Source organism: Nycticebus coucang, chromosome 17, assembly GCF_027406575.1.
Source record: "Nycticebus coucang isolate mNycCou1 chromosome 17, mNycCou1.pri, whole genome shotgun sequence".
Lineage (NCBI taxonomy): Eukaryota > Metazoa > Chordata > Mammalia > Primates > Lorisidae > Nycticebus > Nycticebus coucang.
Window position 1 is genome coordinate 45,043,911 of NC_069796.1, and position 18,053 is coordinate 45,061,963.

The 18,053-nt window shown below is 45.9% G+C and overlaps 2 protein-coding genes across 7 annotated transcripts in view; one reads left to right on the top strand and one right to left on the bottom strand.

The window, feature by feature from the left end:
• SH3RF2 (SH3 domain containing ring finger 2) overlaps positions 1-18,053 on the top strand; it is a 149,216-nt gene that overhangs the window by 127,568 nt on the left and 3,595 nt on the right. For 5 of the 6 annotated variants that reach the window (XM_053565942.1, XM_053565941.1, XM_053565943.1 and 2 more), the window contains one exon: positions 2,106-2,447. In XM_053565942.1, the coding sequence (XP_053421917.1) occupies positions 2,106-2,381 (276 nt within the window). In that variant the 3' untranslated portion in view covers positions 2,382-2,447. Of the gene's footprint in view, positions 1-2,105; positions 2,448-18,053 lie in introns of those variants that run through there. The other variant, XM_053565944.1, reaches the window with a different exon arrangement.
• LARS1 (leucyl-tRNA synthetase 1) overlaps positions 12,108-18,053 on the bottom strand; it is a 124,458-nt gene continuing 118,512 nt past the window's right edge. The window contains exon 33 of the mRNA XM_053565939.1: positions 12,108-13,348. Coding sequence (XP_053421914.1) covers positions 13,334-13,348 — 15 coding nt within the window. The 3' untranslated portion in view covers positions 12,108-13,333. The remainder of the gene's footprint in view (positions 13,349-18,053) is intronic.

The window sequence follows — 18,053 nt, forward strand, 5'->3', positions numbered from 1 at the left end:
CCCTCACCACTACCATCATTACCACCACCCCCACCAGCACATTACCACCTCTGTCACCAACACCATCATGACCACCATCACATCACAACCATCACCATCCCCCATTCCTACCAAAACAGAAAAAGGATGTGGTTCTCCCCTACTTCTTAAAGCATTGACTGAATACTGATGACCTGGCAGGCACTGTGCTAAGTGCTTCACAGGCCTCATCTCATTTAATCCTGACAGCAACCCTCTGAAATAAGCATTAGTTTCATCCTCATTTAAATATGAGGAAATGAAGGTTAGGGAATTAAAGAACATTACTCAGTGCAACACAGCTGACATACGTCTGGAGTAAAATTCAGATCTGATACAAAAACTTATGCTTTTAATACTAAGTTATATGCTTATAGGGAAAAGCATTCAGGCCAGGCATAGTGGCTCACACTTATAATCCTAGCACTCCAGGAAGCCGAGGTGGGTGGATTGCTTGAGCTCACTGGTTCGAGACCAGCCTGAGCAAGAGCAAGACCCTGTCTCTACTAAAAATACAAAAAACTGAGGCAAGAAGATCGTTTGAGCCCAAGAGTTGGAGGTTGCTGTGAGCTATGATGATGCCATGGCACTCTACCCAGGGTGACAGCTTGAAACTCTTGTCTCAAAAAAAAAAAAAAAAAAAAAAAACAGGAAAAGCATTCAGAAAAAGTTAGTGTTGACTATATAAATGTTGAGAGTTCTTATTTTGAATTATAGTACTCAAGTAATTCAAAGTCTTCTGAGGCCCCAGTGACCCATTACTCCTAGCTATTAAATACAACTCTCAAACTATAAGTATTTAGTGAGTGCTCAGACCTTAGCCAGATATGGTTAGGGACTGAAAAAGTGTGAAAAAATTTGGATTCTCAGTAGGGGACACTTGGATTGAATTTTTTGGGAACAAGAAGTCATTCCTAAGCAGTACCGCAAAACACTTCATTAAGCCTTAAGACAGGGATTGGCCAAAGAAACGCTGTGCAGATGGGTACCTGGCAGATGCATAACAGGCTGACTTGGTACAAATTGGAGGCCATGCATCTCATATAAAAGGGGACTGCTTCTCAGTTCCAGCCAGGGGTTGCCAGAATGGGCCATAGGGCCAGCATGACAGATCTTTGATTTTTTAAAGAGAAATATGAAATGTTTATGTACAGTCTCCCAATTTTTATGTGTGGCCAAGTCCATTAAACCCTCAAACATTCTGCAGGGTATAATCAGTCAGCAGGTTTCCAGTTTGTGGACTCTGTTCTAAGAAGACCTCTGAATGGAATTATTAGGAGTAGCCTCAAGAAGGAGGTAGGCCTGGAGACAGGCCTTGTTGGTAGGCAGGGAAGAGACAGAAGGTAAATTTTTGTTTTCTCAAAGGAATTCTATCCTCTTACCTCAGCCCCTTTACACAGGGGGTTGTCTGCCCTATTTCTCCCAGATAATTCCTAATTCTCCTTCAGTTTTTATATTATTTATTTATTTAAGACAAGGTTTCTATCTGTCCCCCAAGCTGGAGTGCAGTGGATCCATCACAGCTCCCTGCAACCTTGAACTCCTGGCTCAAGTGATCCTCCTTAGTAGCTGGGACTACAGGCATTTGCCACCCTGTCTTGTAGACCTGCACTAACTTTTTGATTTTTTTTTAGAGATAGTATCTTGCTATGTTGCCCAAGCTGGCCTCAAACTCCTAGCCTCAAGTGATCCTCCCACCTCAGCTTCCCAAAGTGCTGGGATTTCAGGCATGAGCCACTGCACCGAGCTAGTTCTCAGTTTGAACATCTCTGCCTCTAGGAAGACTTCCCTGTTTGCCTCCTTCCAGTTGGAGCTAGATACTCCTCTGCATTCTCAGCATCTCATACTTCCCCCAGCATAGCACTTGTTATAATTGTTTGTCAGGATGGTTTTGTTCACTGTTGGATTCATAGCACCTAACAGGGTGCATGGTGCATTGTATATTTTAGACACATTTGCTAAATGAACACATAAGGGAGGCATTTCAAGTGCAGAGAAGTATGGGAAAACACCACAGACCAAGTCACAGGGGAAAAACACACGTCTCCCACTTCACGCGTGTTCCTTTGCTCTCCTTCTTCTTGCAGCAAGTAAAAACTGTGAGATTTCAAAACTACAGCCCTCCTCCCACCAAACATTACGGCTCCAATCTCGCCTCCGGAAAGCCTGAACAGCCAGCGACCCCCAAGGGGTCCCAGCATGAAGCGTCCTTCTTGGGCCCAGAGATGACCATCCTATTTGCCCATCGAAGTGGCTGCCATTCTGGACAGCAGACAGACTTCCGGAGAAAGTCAGCTTTGGGCAAGGCCACGACTGTGGTACCCACTGCCTCAGCTACGCAGACCTTGTTTCCCAGCAAATGAATCTACAGATGGATTTTCCTAGATCCCAAAGAGGTGAATTCTATTTAAATATAGTTTGCCTCCACTAAGGGCATCCTGCCATGCTTTGAGAACTTGAGCATATGTCCCTGTTCTTCCCATTTTGCCTCTAGGGAAAAAAAAGGTGGAAGCAGGCATCCCTGCCCTGGGTGGGAGGATAGATCGAGTGTCCTTCCCAACATAATGATTTTCTGCAGCAACGCCCAGTACTCAGACCCAGGCGTGGGGGACTGTTGGGTCCACTTTGTTCCCCGGCATGCAATACGTGGCCCTCACTCCCCATGTTCTGTGTAGAATGTCTGTGGTGTCCTAAAAGGGGCTCCAGCAGGGCTGTGACAAAAGTGGGCTTTTTGGCATTGCTTCTTTACCGTAACCTCAGCTTCTGCCATCTTCTGGGGACTGTGCACTGGCCACTAGCAGCTGCCGTATTTTTTCCCTTTGTAAAGTCATAATCCTGGCTGCAGAGGGAGAATTTCTGGGAGGAGTGTGAGATGGATATGTCAAACATTCTGAGACCCACTGACACTAGAGGAAGTCAGCTCCCCGAGTTTGCCACAAACAAGGTCAGAGAGAAAGCTGACTACCAAAGATCAAAAGATTATCAGATGTTAAGGGAGGCATTGAACATGTGATAATCTTCTTGATCTGTTCTTCTCCTTCTTCATCTGTTTTCTTACACATAATCCTACACAATAGAGGAGCAGAAAGCAATTGATTGACCCTGGCTTTGTAGCCTGATTTTCCCCCCCAAAATACAATGTGCTTAAAAGCAGCCTTGTACGGGGTTGGCGTTTGGATGTGCATTGTTTGCACTGCCACAGTCTCGACTGTCCCTGGTTTCCTCTCAAACAGAGCAGCTGAGTTGTTTCTTCCGTAAGGCAACCGTGTCAATGGGAATCCAAGGCTGGGGCGAGGCGCTTCCTCTAGGAAAGCTGCCCTAAAAGGGACTGTACAAAGAAGGTTGGCAAGGAAAGGGGGAACAGAGAGGAAGAAAGAGGGAAAATGATGAACATATTGGGGAGAGAAGGGAGCATGAGAGTAAGAGGGAGAGATTAAGAGTATCAGGGAAGGAGATAAAAGGCAACAAGCTTGACATTCCTGACAGGTGGGGAAACAAGGACAGAGTCTGCAGTGGAGAAGGGGGCAAAACTAGGTGACCCCACTAAGACAGGGCTGACGTGCACAGGAGCATCCAGGCAGAACGCGGTAAACAGGGGCGAGGAGGCACCCCAGGAAGACGAGGCAATGCTGTACAACAGCCCGTTAGTTCTCATTAAGCTTAACTGTTGTGATTTAACATTTATTGCATGAGATAAATACTATTTGGTACTAAGGCTGGGTGCCATAAAAAGGGGGGCGGGTGGCAGAGACAGAGTCTTACCTGGGATTCAAATGATTGTCTTTACATACCCACCCACACACTTGGCAAGTGGAATGGTCCACAGGCTTTTCCAGACCTTAATGAAACAGAACAAAGCCATAATCCTGCCATGGAATACTGGCCTTGTGTCAGAACTTTGGGGCAGTAGAGCCAACACAGTAGCATGTTGTTTCAGTGTTTCTGGGAGCTGTTGACCCGCATGTGTTCCCCAAAATCAACATCCCCATCTCCATGCCTCACTGAACCAAATCCGATACTCCAGATGGAGAAATGGGAGAAAGTCCCTAGAACAGGGAAGCATCTTACGATGCGTCAGAATGTAAGTACCTGCAAAATATGAGTACCCATACCTCATCTTTACCCACAAAGTGCTCTGAAGAGTTTAGCCATGGCCCAGCAGTCTACTGTACACCCAAGTGGCAGAGATAATGGCATGACCAGCCAACCAAACATATAGTCTGTGTCTCAGCAGCAACGAATCCAGTTAATTATAACTTTTGGGGAGGTAAACAGAGTCTCACTCTGTCACCCTGGGTAGAGTGCTGTGGCATCATAGCTCACAACAACCTCAAACTCTTGGGCTTGAGTAATCCTCTTGCCTCAGCCTCCCCAGTACTGAGACCACAGGCACCCGTCACAACGCCCGGCTGTTTTTAGAGATGAGGTCCCACTCTGGCTCAGGCTGGCTCTGAACTTCTGAGCTCAAGCAATCCACCCGCCTTGGCCTCCCAGAGGGCTAGGATTACAGGTGTGAGCCACCATACCCTACCAGGTTAATTGTAACGTTTGTGGCTGACAAGTAGGTTGCTTGGGTATAATGGAGACAGAATCAGGCCTTCTGAATGAAATGAATGTTTTTCCCATTGTCTACTGTCTTTATGGGATAACCTCTCTCAGAAATGTAAACACTCAAGACTGGCCACCCCCACTCCGTCCAGCCTTTCACCTATGCCCAGCTTCAAACCCACTTCCTCCCAAACCAAATCCCATCTTTGCAGAGTTTGGGAAGGGTTTAAAAGGGGAAGGGGATGTTTCTGAGTAAAAAAAAGTTGACTTCACTGACAGCTCCAACTCATTTATCCCACCAACATGCTTCTCGCATTGACTGTGTACTAGGCATGGCCACGAGGATGGTAGACACATCCTCTCCTGTAATTTCTACTACAATCCTGCAGGGCAGGTGTGATTATCCCCATTTCAAAGGCAAGGAAACTGAGGCTCGAAGGTTAACCTCAGAGAGTGGCAGAGCAAGGGTGCAGACTCAAGCCGCTGACCTCAGAGTCCATCTTGGGACTTGCCGTACAAACTGGAACACCTTCTTTGACGCCAAGACGCTCACTCTGGTGGCCAGGAGGCAGCGTAGTGCAATTTGGCTACAAATGCATGATGCAATTTTGGTTATAGACACAAAAGAGCCCAGCAGGCTCTGCTGCACATGAACTGTGTTCAAATCCTCATTGGCCACTTTCAAGTCCCTTAACCTCCCAGCAGAGCCACGTTTTTCTTAAATAGGAATAGTAAGATGTAGGGCCAGCATCACCGGGCTATCGTGAGGATTAACTGAGATAACGTGCGGAGTGACTTAATGCTGGGCCACAGTGAACACCTAACAAGTGTTGGACTTGGGTGTTTCTAAGAAATGGGCCATTGAGGGCCATGCCTGTGGCCCAGTCAGTAAGCCGCCTGCCCCATATACCGAGGGTGGCCGGTTCAAACCTGGCCCTGGCTGAACTACAACAAAAAAATAGCCAGGTGTTGTGACGGGCACCTGTAGTCCCAGCTACTCGGGAGGCTGAGGCAAGAGAATCGCTTAAGCCCAGGAGTTGGAGGTTGCTGTGAGCTGTGTGATGCCATGGCACACTACCGAGGGCCTTAAAGTAAGACTCTGTCTCTACAAAAAAAAAAAAAAAAAAAAAAAGAAATGGACCATTGAAATTCCAGGACAGAAATTCTTACACAAGGGCATACCCAGCACCATGGGACACGACATGGTTCTGAAAAGAGACAGTCTAGTCTCAGAGGTCACAGTACAGGCTAAGCCAAGTGCTGAAGGACAAGTAAAAGTCAGACAAAGAGGTGAGAGAAAAGGGCATCCCAAGCAGAGGGAGAAGGTTGGCCATAAATGTAGCAATTGGTCCAAGTTCTTTTGCACCTAGATGAATCTGTTCCTTCATGGAACATTCCAGAGGTCCCAGGTTGCACCCCAGCACATCAAGTCTGAAATTCCATCTGTGGGAGTTCTACCCCTTAGCTAAGATAAAGATAGTCCCTAGACAAGGTACCCCTTACCCTAGGGTGAGACCCTGGAACCTTGATGCTACCAAATGTGCTAGGGGTAGGGATTTGATTGGGGGATGTCAGGGACCTCTAAGAGGTGGAGGTGTGTCATGGCCAGCTGAGTATACACTCTGAGGACCGTACTTGAGGACCTGGTCTCATTAAAGAGCACTCAGACCACTCACTTAGGCCTTGTCTCCTTCCCTCCTCATGTGGGACCAGCCTCACCTCCCCCACCCCTCACCCATCCATGGACAGGGCTCCTAGAGCAGGAAGAGTGTAAGGCAGTGGCCCCCACTGGTAACTTGGTGGCTGTAGGACTCGATATGTGGCTCAATGACTTCCAATGTCTCCTGAGAAATCAGAAGGTCTGTCCAACCTGGTCCTGACTTCATTCCTGAGCAGCAACAATCTGGGGGGCGCTCAGGCTCCAGGCACCCTCAAATGTACTGTGCCCCACCAGCCTGCATCACTCACCCACACGGCCTGCACCTGGGTCGGGGACAGCCTCCTAGAGGCCCTGTGCTAGACTCCATCCATCTCTCAAGTCTGCACAAACCCCTTCCCTCAAACACTGGCACTGTATCCTTAGAGAGCAGTGGACTCAGGGCACTCGGGTCTCAAGAGCACGGTGAGTGAGCCTAACCTGGGCCCTTGACAGTCTTATTCAGTAGTTCTGAGGTGGGGTCTGGGCGTCTGTGTTTTTAACCAGTCTCCCAAGTGATTCTGAGGCATGTGAGGATCTATCCCATGTTTGCATAACATATAGCAGAGCTGACATTCAGTATTACCACCCTCGCCATCATAATACTGAAAACAGGTTTGTACTGATAGGTGAACAGTGGACACTCTGAGCTCCCAACACTCTTCCACCCAGCCCTAAAGGGCTCAGGCCAGGTATAGCTGAGACCACCAGCAATAAAGCCCTGCTCGTTCCAACTGGCTCCTGCCTATGGCATACTAGTGGCAGAACATCTTGACTGTTAACCTCTAACACAGTGTAGGACTAATAGAGGTCACTCAGAGACCAAGAGCACTGCTAACAAGCCCAGCACTCTTTCCAGCTCCATCCAGGCCACTGGCCAGCCCTTGACAATCACCTTCTCTTCATCTTGGCCTAGGAAAGGAGCTGATGGGAGGGAGGGCAGTTCCATGCTGACCAGTCTGCCTTTTTCAGCTAACACTTTCACAGATGTAAGTAACACCCAGTGCTTCCCAGCTCCTCCAGCACCAATGTGGCAGGCACAGAAGTTATCTGTTTCAATGAGAAGAGCAGACATCCATCCTCATCCTCCGTCCTGCTGCTGACCACCCAGGCAGCCACACATCCTCTGGATTCCTTTCCCAGAAGTGAACAGCTGTGGTGGACAGAATGGCCAAGGCCTATTAAATCTCTCCAGCTGGGCCCACGTGCTCAGCAAGCTGGCACAGGACAGTGGCTGGGTTCTGCAGCTGCTGCCGCCAATGCTTCTCTTATTTACGTCTTGAGAGAAAAGGCCTCAGTTCTCCCTTTAGCTAAGAAAGAGAGTGTTAGCACTCTATTCCAGCAACTTCTCAGGTAACCATGAAGGACAGTCACTTAGGGACTGTGTTTGGCAGGCAGCACCAAACCAGAAAAGGTAACTCCAGAGATCCTTGAAGCAGGTTGGTGTCATCAGGAATGTCATGCAAGGACATTTTGCTTGAAATAGGGCAATGTTAGATGATCACACGGTCCGTTTCCCAGGCTGTAGTATCATGTCCTAGCCCAGAGCAGAAGCAAAATGCTCCCAGGAGGCCCCCTACCCACGGATCTGCCCTTTGACAGATAGAATGCAGCAGAGGGGGGATCCGAGTCAAGAGGGTGGGGAGGACGGAGGGGCCTCCCAGACTCGCCTGTCCCTTCATCCCTTTACCCACTCAGTAACAGCTATCCACCACCCACTCTGGACCCGGCACTGTGAGAGGCAGTGGCGATAAAAACATTAACAAGATAGATAACGGGATAGGTAAAAATAGACACAGCCCTGATAGAGGGTTTCTGATTCATTTTTTCTGGATTTAAGGGTTCTTTTCTACTTTTCTCTCCTTTTTATTATTGAATGTTTCATACACATGAAATATAGATACATATATATTTATATGAGATCATAAAACAAATAACCATATACCTGCCACCCAGTTTTTATAAAAATAGTAACTGTCAATACTGCTGACGTCCACCGTGCACCTCTCTCAATCCCAATCTCTTCCCCTCCCCTCCAACTTCCCTAACAACCACGACCCTGAATTCCACGTTGATTTTTTTCTCCTTGTAATTCTCCCACACGTGTACCGTATGGAATTCATGCAGCCCAGAGAGATATTTGGTAAACACTAGTCAGAGCAACTATTGCAACCTGAGGCCATAGACATTCCGCCTGCATGTCTGAGTTCCCATCTGGCTCTGTCACTGGGATTCTAAGCCTTTGATTCATTGCTGGGGACTGAGATTTTGATGCACCCAGCATGTCTAATTGTGAAAGGTTATAGTTTGGAGGGATTTTTTTTTTTTACAAGAGTTTTTCCAATTATAGCTGTTTTGGGAAAACTTGCTGCTTCTGAATAAGGGGTAAAGGTTGTAGGGCTGCGGCCCAAATTATTTGAATATAGGGCTTTCTAGGCAGCTCTCCTTTGGACCTTGCCTGCCACCTCTGAGTAGCCAAACACAGAAACCAAAAGCAGCTCCTTTGAATCTGAAACTGACAGGAGATCTTGCTGCTGCTCCTGCCGCTGGTGAAGTCTCATAAGAACCTTGTGAGAAGGGAGGGAAACGCTACTTTTACCCCCAGACTACAGATCAGAAAACTGAGACACAGAATGTTTCATTTCCTTGCTTAAAGTCACAAAATTCCCTTGAAGTGGAGTGGAAACTTAATTAAAACAAAAATAGCATCTCTAACTTCTCTTACAGCAATGATTGCCTTCATTACTGAGCACCTAGTTATGCCACAACTTGATACGCATTGTGTCATCTAGTTCTACCCCGCTCAGTGACAGAAGCACTGCTGTAATTAAGGCTCAGAGGTCACATGACCTGTCCAAAGCAACAAGGGCTGGAATCCAGCAGTGTAAGGCTTAAACCTTAATCTTAAATCACTGCCTCCCTGCTACTCGGGAGGCTGAGGCAAGAGAATCGCCTAAGCCCAAGAGTTGGAGGTTGCTCTGAGCTGTGTGACGCCACAGCACTCTACCGAGGGCAACAGAGTGAAACTCTGTCTCTACAAAAAAAAAAAAAAATCACCGCCTCCCTTTTCTTCAATGGTAACTGTCAACATGGCTGAGATTGGTGAGGATGGACAGATGGGAGTGCTGCCGAGATCACCAGGATAGGAAGGAGACAGAGCAAAGTCCAACTCAGCCAAACTCTCTCCGAGAAAATCTACAAGGTAAGGTCTTACTGTCTAAGAAGCAGGGGTGGGAGGGATGTGAACTGAGAGCGTTCTGCCCAGAGAAATCCAAACCTACCCTGCTGCAAGAGCTGCCAGACACAGCCAAGCAACTTGAAAAAGAACCAAAGCTTGAAATGTGGTCCTGGATCCCTGACATCAAAACACATGGATAATTTTGCACTCCCCAGATTGCTCTCTCTGCGAGATTATTTCTGGTTTTGCCTGTTCTCGTTCTAAATGACACAGAGTGGAGTCCCACAAGAAAGGGTGACATGATTTCCAAAGTGACCTCCACTTTCGTGTCCTCAGTGGGGACAAGAGGGCTCAGAGAGCTGACATCTTCCAGCGTTCCATGCTGGTGTTCATCCGAAGTTCAAATGCAATTGCTTTGGGGGTAGATGCACACCCACAGATGCAAGCTAATTATGCAAATAGTGTCACTGCTGGATGGACAAGAACTACAGCCTTGTAAGGACTAAAAGGATGCCAGCCAAGGCCCGAGAGAGAGAGAAAGGCAAAGGCATTTGCAGAGGCCACTTTGTGCATCATATGCAGTTTCCTTAATGCTATAAAATCAGTGCTAGCGAGCTCGACAGACTTGATGAGAGGCTCTGGCAATGCCAAGGTTTCCCTGCTGCTGGTCACACGTGTCCTGGTGGCCAGCATCATCCTAATGACCTTCCCATGAAAACAATGACACCCTGACCATCCCAGAGGACTGTGAAAACCGTTTACATGAAGGAGAACCTCACAAATAAACAAAAAGCAATCTCGAATCAAAACACAGGAGGCAGCTACAACAGGCCTAGAGAAGCAATGAAGGATTCAAATAAATAATGCCTTCAAAGAGCAACACTGGGAATTCCTGCTCATCCCCCTCTCACTGCCCCCCACACCCCTATCACCTTCTCCCTGGTTTCTTGGGAGATGTTTTATATCTCTGTCAAGAAGGACTGCATTGCATGAAGAGGACATGTCAGTCCCAGCTGGAGAGAGATAGCACCAGCTTCCATGACAAGGAACAGAACAGTCAGGCAGTCAGAAAGGGTGATACTGCTTTGAAGGGAAGGCTAATTTTAGATATCAGAACCACATTTCCAAATATTCTCTTCTGCAACATTCTATTTATAGGCTGAGTTCTTTTTTTAAGCTTAAGTTGTTTTTAGATGTTGGCAAGTTTGAGAGCTTGGGTTTTCTTTGTTATGGGGGCCTCCAACAGAGGACTTAGCGCATCAGTCGACCAAGATTTGGGGGTCACTATACCAGCTATGTTCCCAATCCACTGGAACGTTACACAATCTGGAGAAGCAATACGATGTAATCGCTAGGATGATGAGACTTAGGACCGGATCACCTGGGGTTGTGACCCACCTTTACTTTTCCTTTGGCAAATAACTAACAAAACTGGAAAAGTTCCATGTCCCTAGACTTTGGTTTTTCTCGTGTGTAAAATGGGGATCAGCACATCTACCTCCTAGGATTCCCACGGGATTAAACAAGATCTCACATATTCAGCTCTGAACATGGTATTGGGTACCTCAAAGTGTTCAACACGTGTGGTTAATACCAATTATGGATATGCAGGCATAGTTCAAGAACAGAGTACTACAATAACCTAGGCACTACCAGACAGAAGTTATCAAGAGAGCTTCGTGGAGGAGAAAAGGTTCTGGGAGATAGGCAGCATGGAAAAATCTTGTCATGTGGAAAGGAGAGTGCCTGGGCTCTAGAGCCACATGTCCCTGGGTTTAAATCTTGATTCCACCATTTCTCAGCAGTGTGACCTAGGACCAAGTTAACCAACCTCTGTAAGCCTTTCTTTACTCATCTGAAAAGTGGGAACCCTATGGGCATGTCCTACGGACGTTGGGAGGGTCAAGTGAAATGAGCAGGCAGATGCTGTGCTCAGAAGGACCCCAGGAGTGGTAGTGGTTGGAAGGGGTTGGCAGGCATGACGCGGGCTGGAAAGCAAGCTGAGCAGGAGGAGTGATGAGCATAAGAACAGAATCTTACCAGCACCATTCATTAGACCTGTGCCAAGTGCCACATACTGGGCCCAGGCCTTAGAGCAGGGCTCTCAACCTTCCTAATGCTGCGACCCTTTAATACAGTTCCTCATGTCGTGGTGACCCCCAACCATAACATTACTTTCATTGCATAGGAACATGAGGATCTGTATAAAGGGTCGCAGTGTTAGGAAGGTTGAGAACCACTGCCTTAGAGGGTCTGCTAGGGGGTTATTAAAAACCCGCGTAGTCAGGTGACCTGGATTCAAACACCCACTCCGTGTGGCTGTGCCATTATGACCTGAGGGCTCCAGGCCAATGTCTCTGTCACTCCATCGCCATTTAAAGTTACAGAATGTGTTCTTCCTGGGTAAAATCAATGGCACCTGTGTCACTGTGTGCAAGTCATTTAACTCCTCCAACCTGTAGTTCCCTGGCTTCAAAATTCAAGTATTAATTGTGCTTCCCTTGAGTGTCTTGATGGGGATTAAATGAAATAATGCACATCAAGTCAGCGGCACAGTGCCAGCATATAGAAACACTGTGATGTTAGCTGCTGCTCGCATTATTTACATTCATTTCTCATTTAATCCTCCCCGCATGAGTTACGTGTTAATTGTTCCTTATTTATAGATCAAACAACTGAAGCTCAGAAAACAAATCACTTGTCCAACGTTAGCTACAAATGGTGGACCAGCTCTGCAAGTTTACAAGTCTTGGCTTCTTTGCTCTCTTTCCTTTCAGATAAGCTAGTACATGGTGCCCAGAGTTCAGGCAACATGACATTTGTTTTAAAATGCATTTTATGCTATAACCCTCATCAGTCTTTTCTCTTCTGGTTGTCTCCACTGTCTCACCACCTCATCTGTTGAAGATTAAAGACTGGGGGCTGTCTGTGTCCCAAAATGCAGCCAACAAGCAAGCATGTGGGTGCTGCCTCCATGGGGACATTTCACTTTTGAAATGTCCATTCTGATGTATGAATAGGTCTGACACTGACCAGAGACATGCTGCCAGCTGGCTGGCAATTTCAGTAGCAACCCCTCCTCCTTGGTGCCAATTAACAGAAATTAAATGTCCCTGGCACACTTTGTAATTCAGAAAATGCATGTGCCTGATTAATTAAACCCCTGCTGGACCTGCCATTATGACCTAAGGCTCCGGGCCAATATCTCTCTCACTCCGTCTCCATTTAAAGTTACAGAATGTGTTCTTCCTGGGCAAAATCAATGTCACCTCATTCATTTATTCATTTTTTATTCAACAAATACTGATCGAGCATCTACTATCCATGCAGCTGGGATATAGCAGTGAACAATTACAGATAAGGTCCCTACATTTGTGAAAGGAAGTAAATGGTAAACAGGGATTTCTGTAGGACGGACGTCATGAAGGAAACAAAGTGATAGAATAGCTGAGAGGCATAAGCTGTATTCGGTAGAGGGGCCAGGAAAGGTTTCTCTTAGGGGGCGACATTTGAATGGAAACGTGAAGAATAAGAAGGAACCAGATGTACAGCATGGTGGAGAGCAGGCCCGAGCCCGGCATGTCCACAAAGCTCTCCATGGGGGACATTCAATTAACCTTCATTCATTTATCAAACATTTTTGATCATACAGTACTTGTTGAAAGAACAATTGGAGAATAGATGAATCCTCTTTTTTCCTGATAAGAAGGAACCTTCATAGGAAGGATGAGCTTAGGACAGATGCCCTGGAGTTGCTCTCCTGTCCTCCATCCTGTCCCTGTCTCCAAAGCAGGGGGCTTGGCTTAGGCACTCGCGTTCCAGCACTGCAGGTCTTCAGAGCCACCTTCCAGAGGGACTGGCCCATACAGCTCTTTAAAGCCGTGACAGTGCAGCTAGCAAAAAGCAACCTGTCATTAAAAAAAAAAAAAAAAAAAAAAAACAGTCAAAATGGTTGTTTGGAATTGTATAGACTGAAATGTCATTTCGTCTGTCCTCATTAGATATGCTTTCTGAATTTCTGCGCCCACTTATTCAGAAAATGCTTATTACTAGTTGTGAGTCCCTCTCTTCCTCCCCAGGTCCCTCCTCTCTCCCTCTCTCTCCTCCTGCTACTTCCCTCCACCTTCCTCTGGCACAGCAGGTAAGAGCTCAGGCTATAGAATAGTAGCATCTGAGTCATATCTAAAGCGCAACTTGCCATGTGACTTTGGACAAGTCACTTCACCTCTGTGAGTCTCAGCATTCTCATCTGTACAGTGGAAACAATCATGCCCTTCTCAAAATAACCATATAAACACTAAGCTTTTATTATCCTCACTACTATCTATTTTTATCCTTTTATAGATTAGAATGTAAGATTTTAAGAACTCAACCTAGGAAACTGAGACAGTTTTTCAGGACAAAAAAAAAACTCTACTTAAGAGTATGGCAGTGAGCCGCTGTCTAATGATCTGTTTCCACCCCTAGGATTTTTCATTCTTGGAGATAATTAAGAAGAAGCATCACAATAAATAGCCTTCGACATGTCTTTTAATTTATAATAATAATTTTGAGCCAGCAATTATAGAGCCCCTGCTGTGTACCAGATACTCTTTTATGTGCTTTACTTATATTGTATATGAACTAATGTTTAGATTTCACTACAACAATGCAAAGTAAATACTATTACTAGTATGTTACTAGTGGGGGGTTGGAAAGAAACCCAGGCAATCAGGCTCCAGTCTATGGCTGCCAACTGTGTAACACCTCACTTAAGATGGGATGCAAAAGCCATCCTACAGACATCAGGGTTTTCTACTTCAAATAGACTTGTTTGCTGAACACTCAGTAACAAAGAATTATTGTCACCTGCCTAATCCTAAAACCTCTGGCCTGTGGACCCAGCACCAGTGAGAGCTGCTCCCCTGCGCTGCACAACACCAACCATAAGAGAAGCCACGCCTCCTACCATCCATACGATTTCCGGGCGCCTATTAAAATGTCAGTGGATCTTAGAATTTAGGGTTTTTCTGCATCATTTAGTCCAAACTGGAAGGTCAGATGACTATGGCAGCCAGCCTTCCCCTGGCAGTTACTTCTTTATTACTTCCCTGCCCTGTGCTTGTTCTCAGAAATGCTACATCACAATAAATGTAGTTAAAAGAGCAAACAAACCACCACTGCTCTCTTGAGATCCAGATGCCGTAATCTCAAATATCCTTGCCTTTAGTCTTGGCGGGACATTCTCCCAGCACCAACGCCAAGACGGAGGTGCAGATCAAAGTAGCTACACAGGGCGGCACCTGTGGCTCAAAGGAGTAGGGCGCTGGCGGGTTCAAAACCAGCCCCGGCCAAAACAGAAAAAAAAAGAAGAAGAAAAAAGTAGGCACACCTGTGAGACTGACAGGTGGACAGCCTGAGCGCCAGCACAACCAGGGCACAGGGAAGAGAGGCAGGGTTCGTCTAACACAGGTTGCCTCCATGTTGGAGGGCAGAAATTCATTAATGACAAAATGAAATGACCTGCCCATGTTCAGTGCGTATAGTGAAGACAGTATAACTCCAGACGTGGTGAGACACAAAATGCATCCTAGTCACCACAGATTTTGTGCGCATGCCCGCCTCCCCTGCTGAGTGTAACGCAGCCGCCTGGATCCTCCCAGGGCTCTTCCTTGCTGTTGCGCGGAGTGGAGCACATGAGCAAATTTGCTCAGAGAAGCTTAGTTCTGAGCCCAATTGTGGCTGCCTGCCTGAAAGCTGGTGCTCCTCCAGGATACTCAGTCTCTGGAGCCACAGATCAAGACTCCGCCTTTGGGTGGCGCCTGTGGGTGGCTCAGTGAGTAGCGCTCCAGCCCCATATGCCGAGGGTGGCAGGTTCAAACCCAGCCCCGGCTGAACTGCAACCAAAAAATAGCCAGGCGTTGTAGCGGGCGCCTGTAGTCCCAGCTGCTCGGGAGGCTGAGGCAAGAGAATCGCGGAAGCCCAAGAGCTAGAGGCTGCTGTGAGTCCTTGACATCATGGCACTCTACGGAGGGTGGTAAAGTGAGACTGTCTCTACAAAAAAAAAAAAGACTCCGCCTTTGGAGTCCATGTGGGGCTATGGGTCAGACTCCCACAAACTTCTCTTGTAGGATGTGACTCTTCCACACCACCACTGCTGCACCCCCGATGAATGGGGCTATGATCATCATGAAAATTTCCCCAGAGAGAAAACTACCCTGTTAAATCAGCAGGAGTCCCTGGATAGAAAAGAAATAAGGTTCTAAATGGAAAGAAATGGGGAAGGAAATGGAAAACTGCTTCTCCTACTTTTCTGTTTCTATCAGCTTTTTGGGAACCCGAAAGTCTTAGGAAATTTTAGCAAACCACTTTCCCATCATCCTTTTAAGCTGTCTCCTTTCCTCCTTGAGCAGGATCAGTTTGGACTTTATTTGTACTTGCACGGGCCAAAGAGCCATCCTCTGGCAACAAAGTCATAAAGAGCTATTGATTCCTGCTTCCTGTTATACCCATTCAGATCAGTTGGGGGGCTGCCTGGGTGGCAGGCTGCACTCTCCTCTGAGCATTCTCAGCCTAAGGAGGAGAAGAGGGAAAAAAGACTGGGCGGGAGGCTGGACACGGTGGCTCATGCCTATAATCCCTGCACTCTGGGAGGCTGAGGTGGGTAGATTGCCTGAGCTCACAGGTTTGAGACCAGCCTCAGCCAGAGTGAGACCCCACCTCTAAAAATAGCCAGGCACTATGGTGGGTGGCAGTAGTCCCAGCTACTTGGGAGGCTGAGGCAAGAGAATCACTTGAACCCAAGAGTTTGAGGTTGTGTGAGCTATGACACCATAGCACATTACCGAGGGTGACAAAGTGAGACTACATCTTAAAAAAAAAAAGATTGGGCAGGGAGGGGAGTCTCGGACGCACATGTGAGGATGACAGGAATGTATTTATAAGTAGAGCAAACATGTAAGTGATTGCTAAAATAGTATAAAGAATTTCTGTAAATGCTTCTAGTAGGTTCCCCAAATGTTAACATTATACCATTTTCTTTTTTTTAATTAAATCATAACTTTATACATTAATGCATTTATGGGGTACAATGTGCTGATTTTATATACAATTTGGAATGCTTACTTCAAACTGGTTAACGTAGCCTTCACCTCACTTAATTCTTGTGTTAAGACATTTATACTCCACCTTAAGAGATCTGACATGTACCCTTGCGATATGCACCATGGGTGTGGTCCCACCGATACCTTCCCTCCATCCAACCTCCCTCCTCTCCATCCCTCCCCCTCCTCTTCCCTCCTTCATCCTGGGCTATAGTTGTGTTTTATCTTTTATATGAAAGTGTGGGTTATTATATATTGGTGTCATAATAGTACTGAGTACATTGGATACTTTTTCTTCCATTCTTGAGATACTTTACTAAGAAGAATATGTTCCAGCTCCATCCATGTAAACATAAAAGAGGTAAAGTCTCCATCTTTTTTTAAGGCTGCATAATATTTCATGGTGTACATATACCACAATTTATTAATCCATTCATGGGTCGATGGGCACGTGGGTTTCTTCCATGACTTAGCAAATATGAATTGGGCTGCAATAAACATTCTGGCGCAAATATCTTAATTATAAAGTGATTTTTGGTCTTCTGGATATATAACTAGTAGAGGAATTGCAGACCTGCCACTCAATCCTGCAATTCCACTATTTTTATTTTAATTTTTTCAGGACCATTTGAGAGTAAGTTGAAGACCAAATGCCCATTCATCCCTAACTATTTCAGTGTGTATTTCCTAAAAACGAGGATATGCTCTCACATAAGAAAATCAATGATGATGTAGTACTGTTAACTAGTCTGCACATCTTATCCAGTTGGCCTACTATAATATTTTTTTAATTACCCTATTGTTTTCCTTGATAGAAAAATTTATTTCATTTTTTTTTCTTTTTTTGCAGTTTTTTCTGGCCGGGGCTGGGTTTGAACCTGCCACCTCCACCATATGGGGCCGGTGCCCTACTCTTTTGAGCCACAGGTGCCGCCCAGAAAAATTTTTTTCAAAAGTTTGTTGAGAGTCCCTTTTAGGACCGCATATTACGTGAAACTGTCATCTCTCTTTAGTTTCCTTTAATCTGGAACAGTTCCTCAAAACTCACTGTCATTCATGATCTTCGCATTTTGAAAAGTATAAGCCATTTGTTTTATGGAATTTCAGTTTTTGGTTTATCTGTTATTTCTTCATCTTGGAAAGCAATGGATAATAACCCACAAAATCAAATTAGGATCCCTGAGTTCATACTGTGGAAAATAAATAAATGGAGGAGAAGGAAAATCTGTACCTTATAAGGGAGTGCCAGCTACTAAGTGTAGAGGGAACAATAAGATTTTTTCAAATCACCATTCAGCAACCACTACAGTAATAACTGTTCAGGCAAGAATCATCAATGGATGTTAAAACTAGTGGGTGAAAGTTTAAACAGTCTCAAAGTATCTCTTTACAAGATACTTAAATAAACACAAAGGAAAAAGTCACAAGTTTACAGTGGAAAAACCTATAAACAACCACTTTAGCCAAAAAACCAAAGTTAGCATCACTGGTAATGGGGAAATAGGTACCATGTGGCTCCCAAAATGATGCA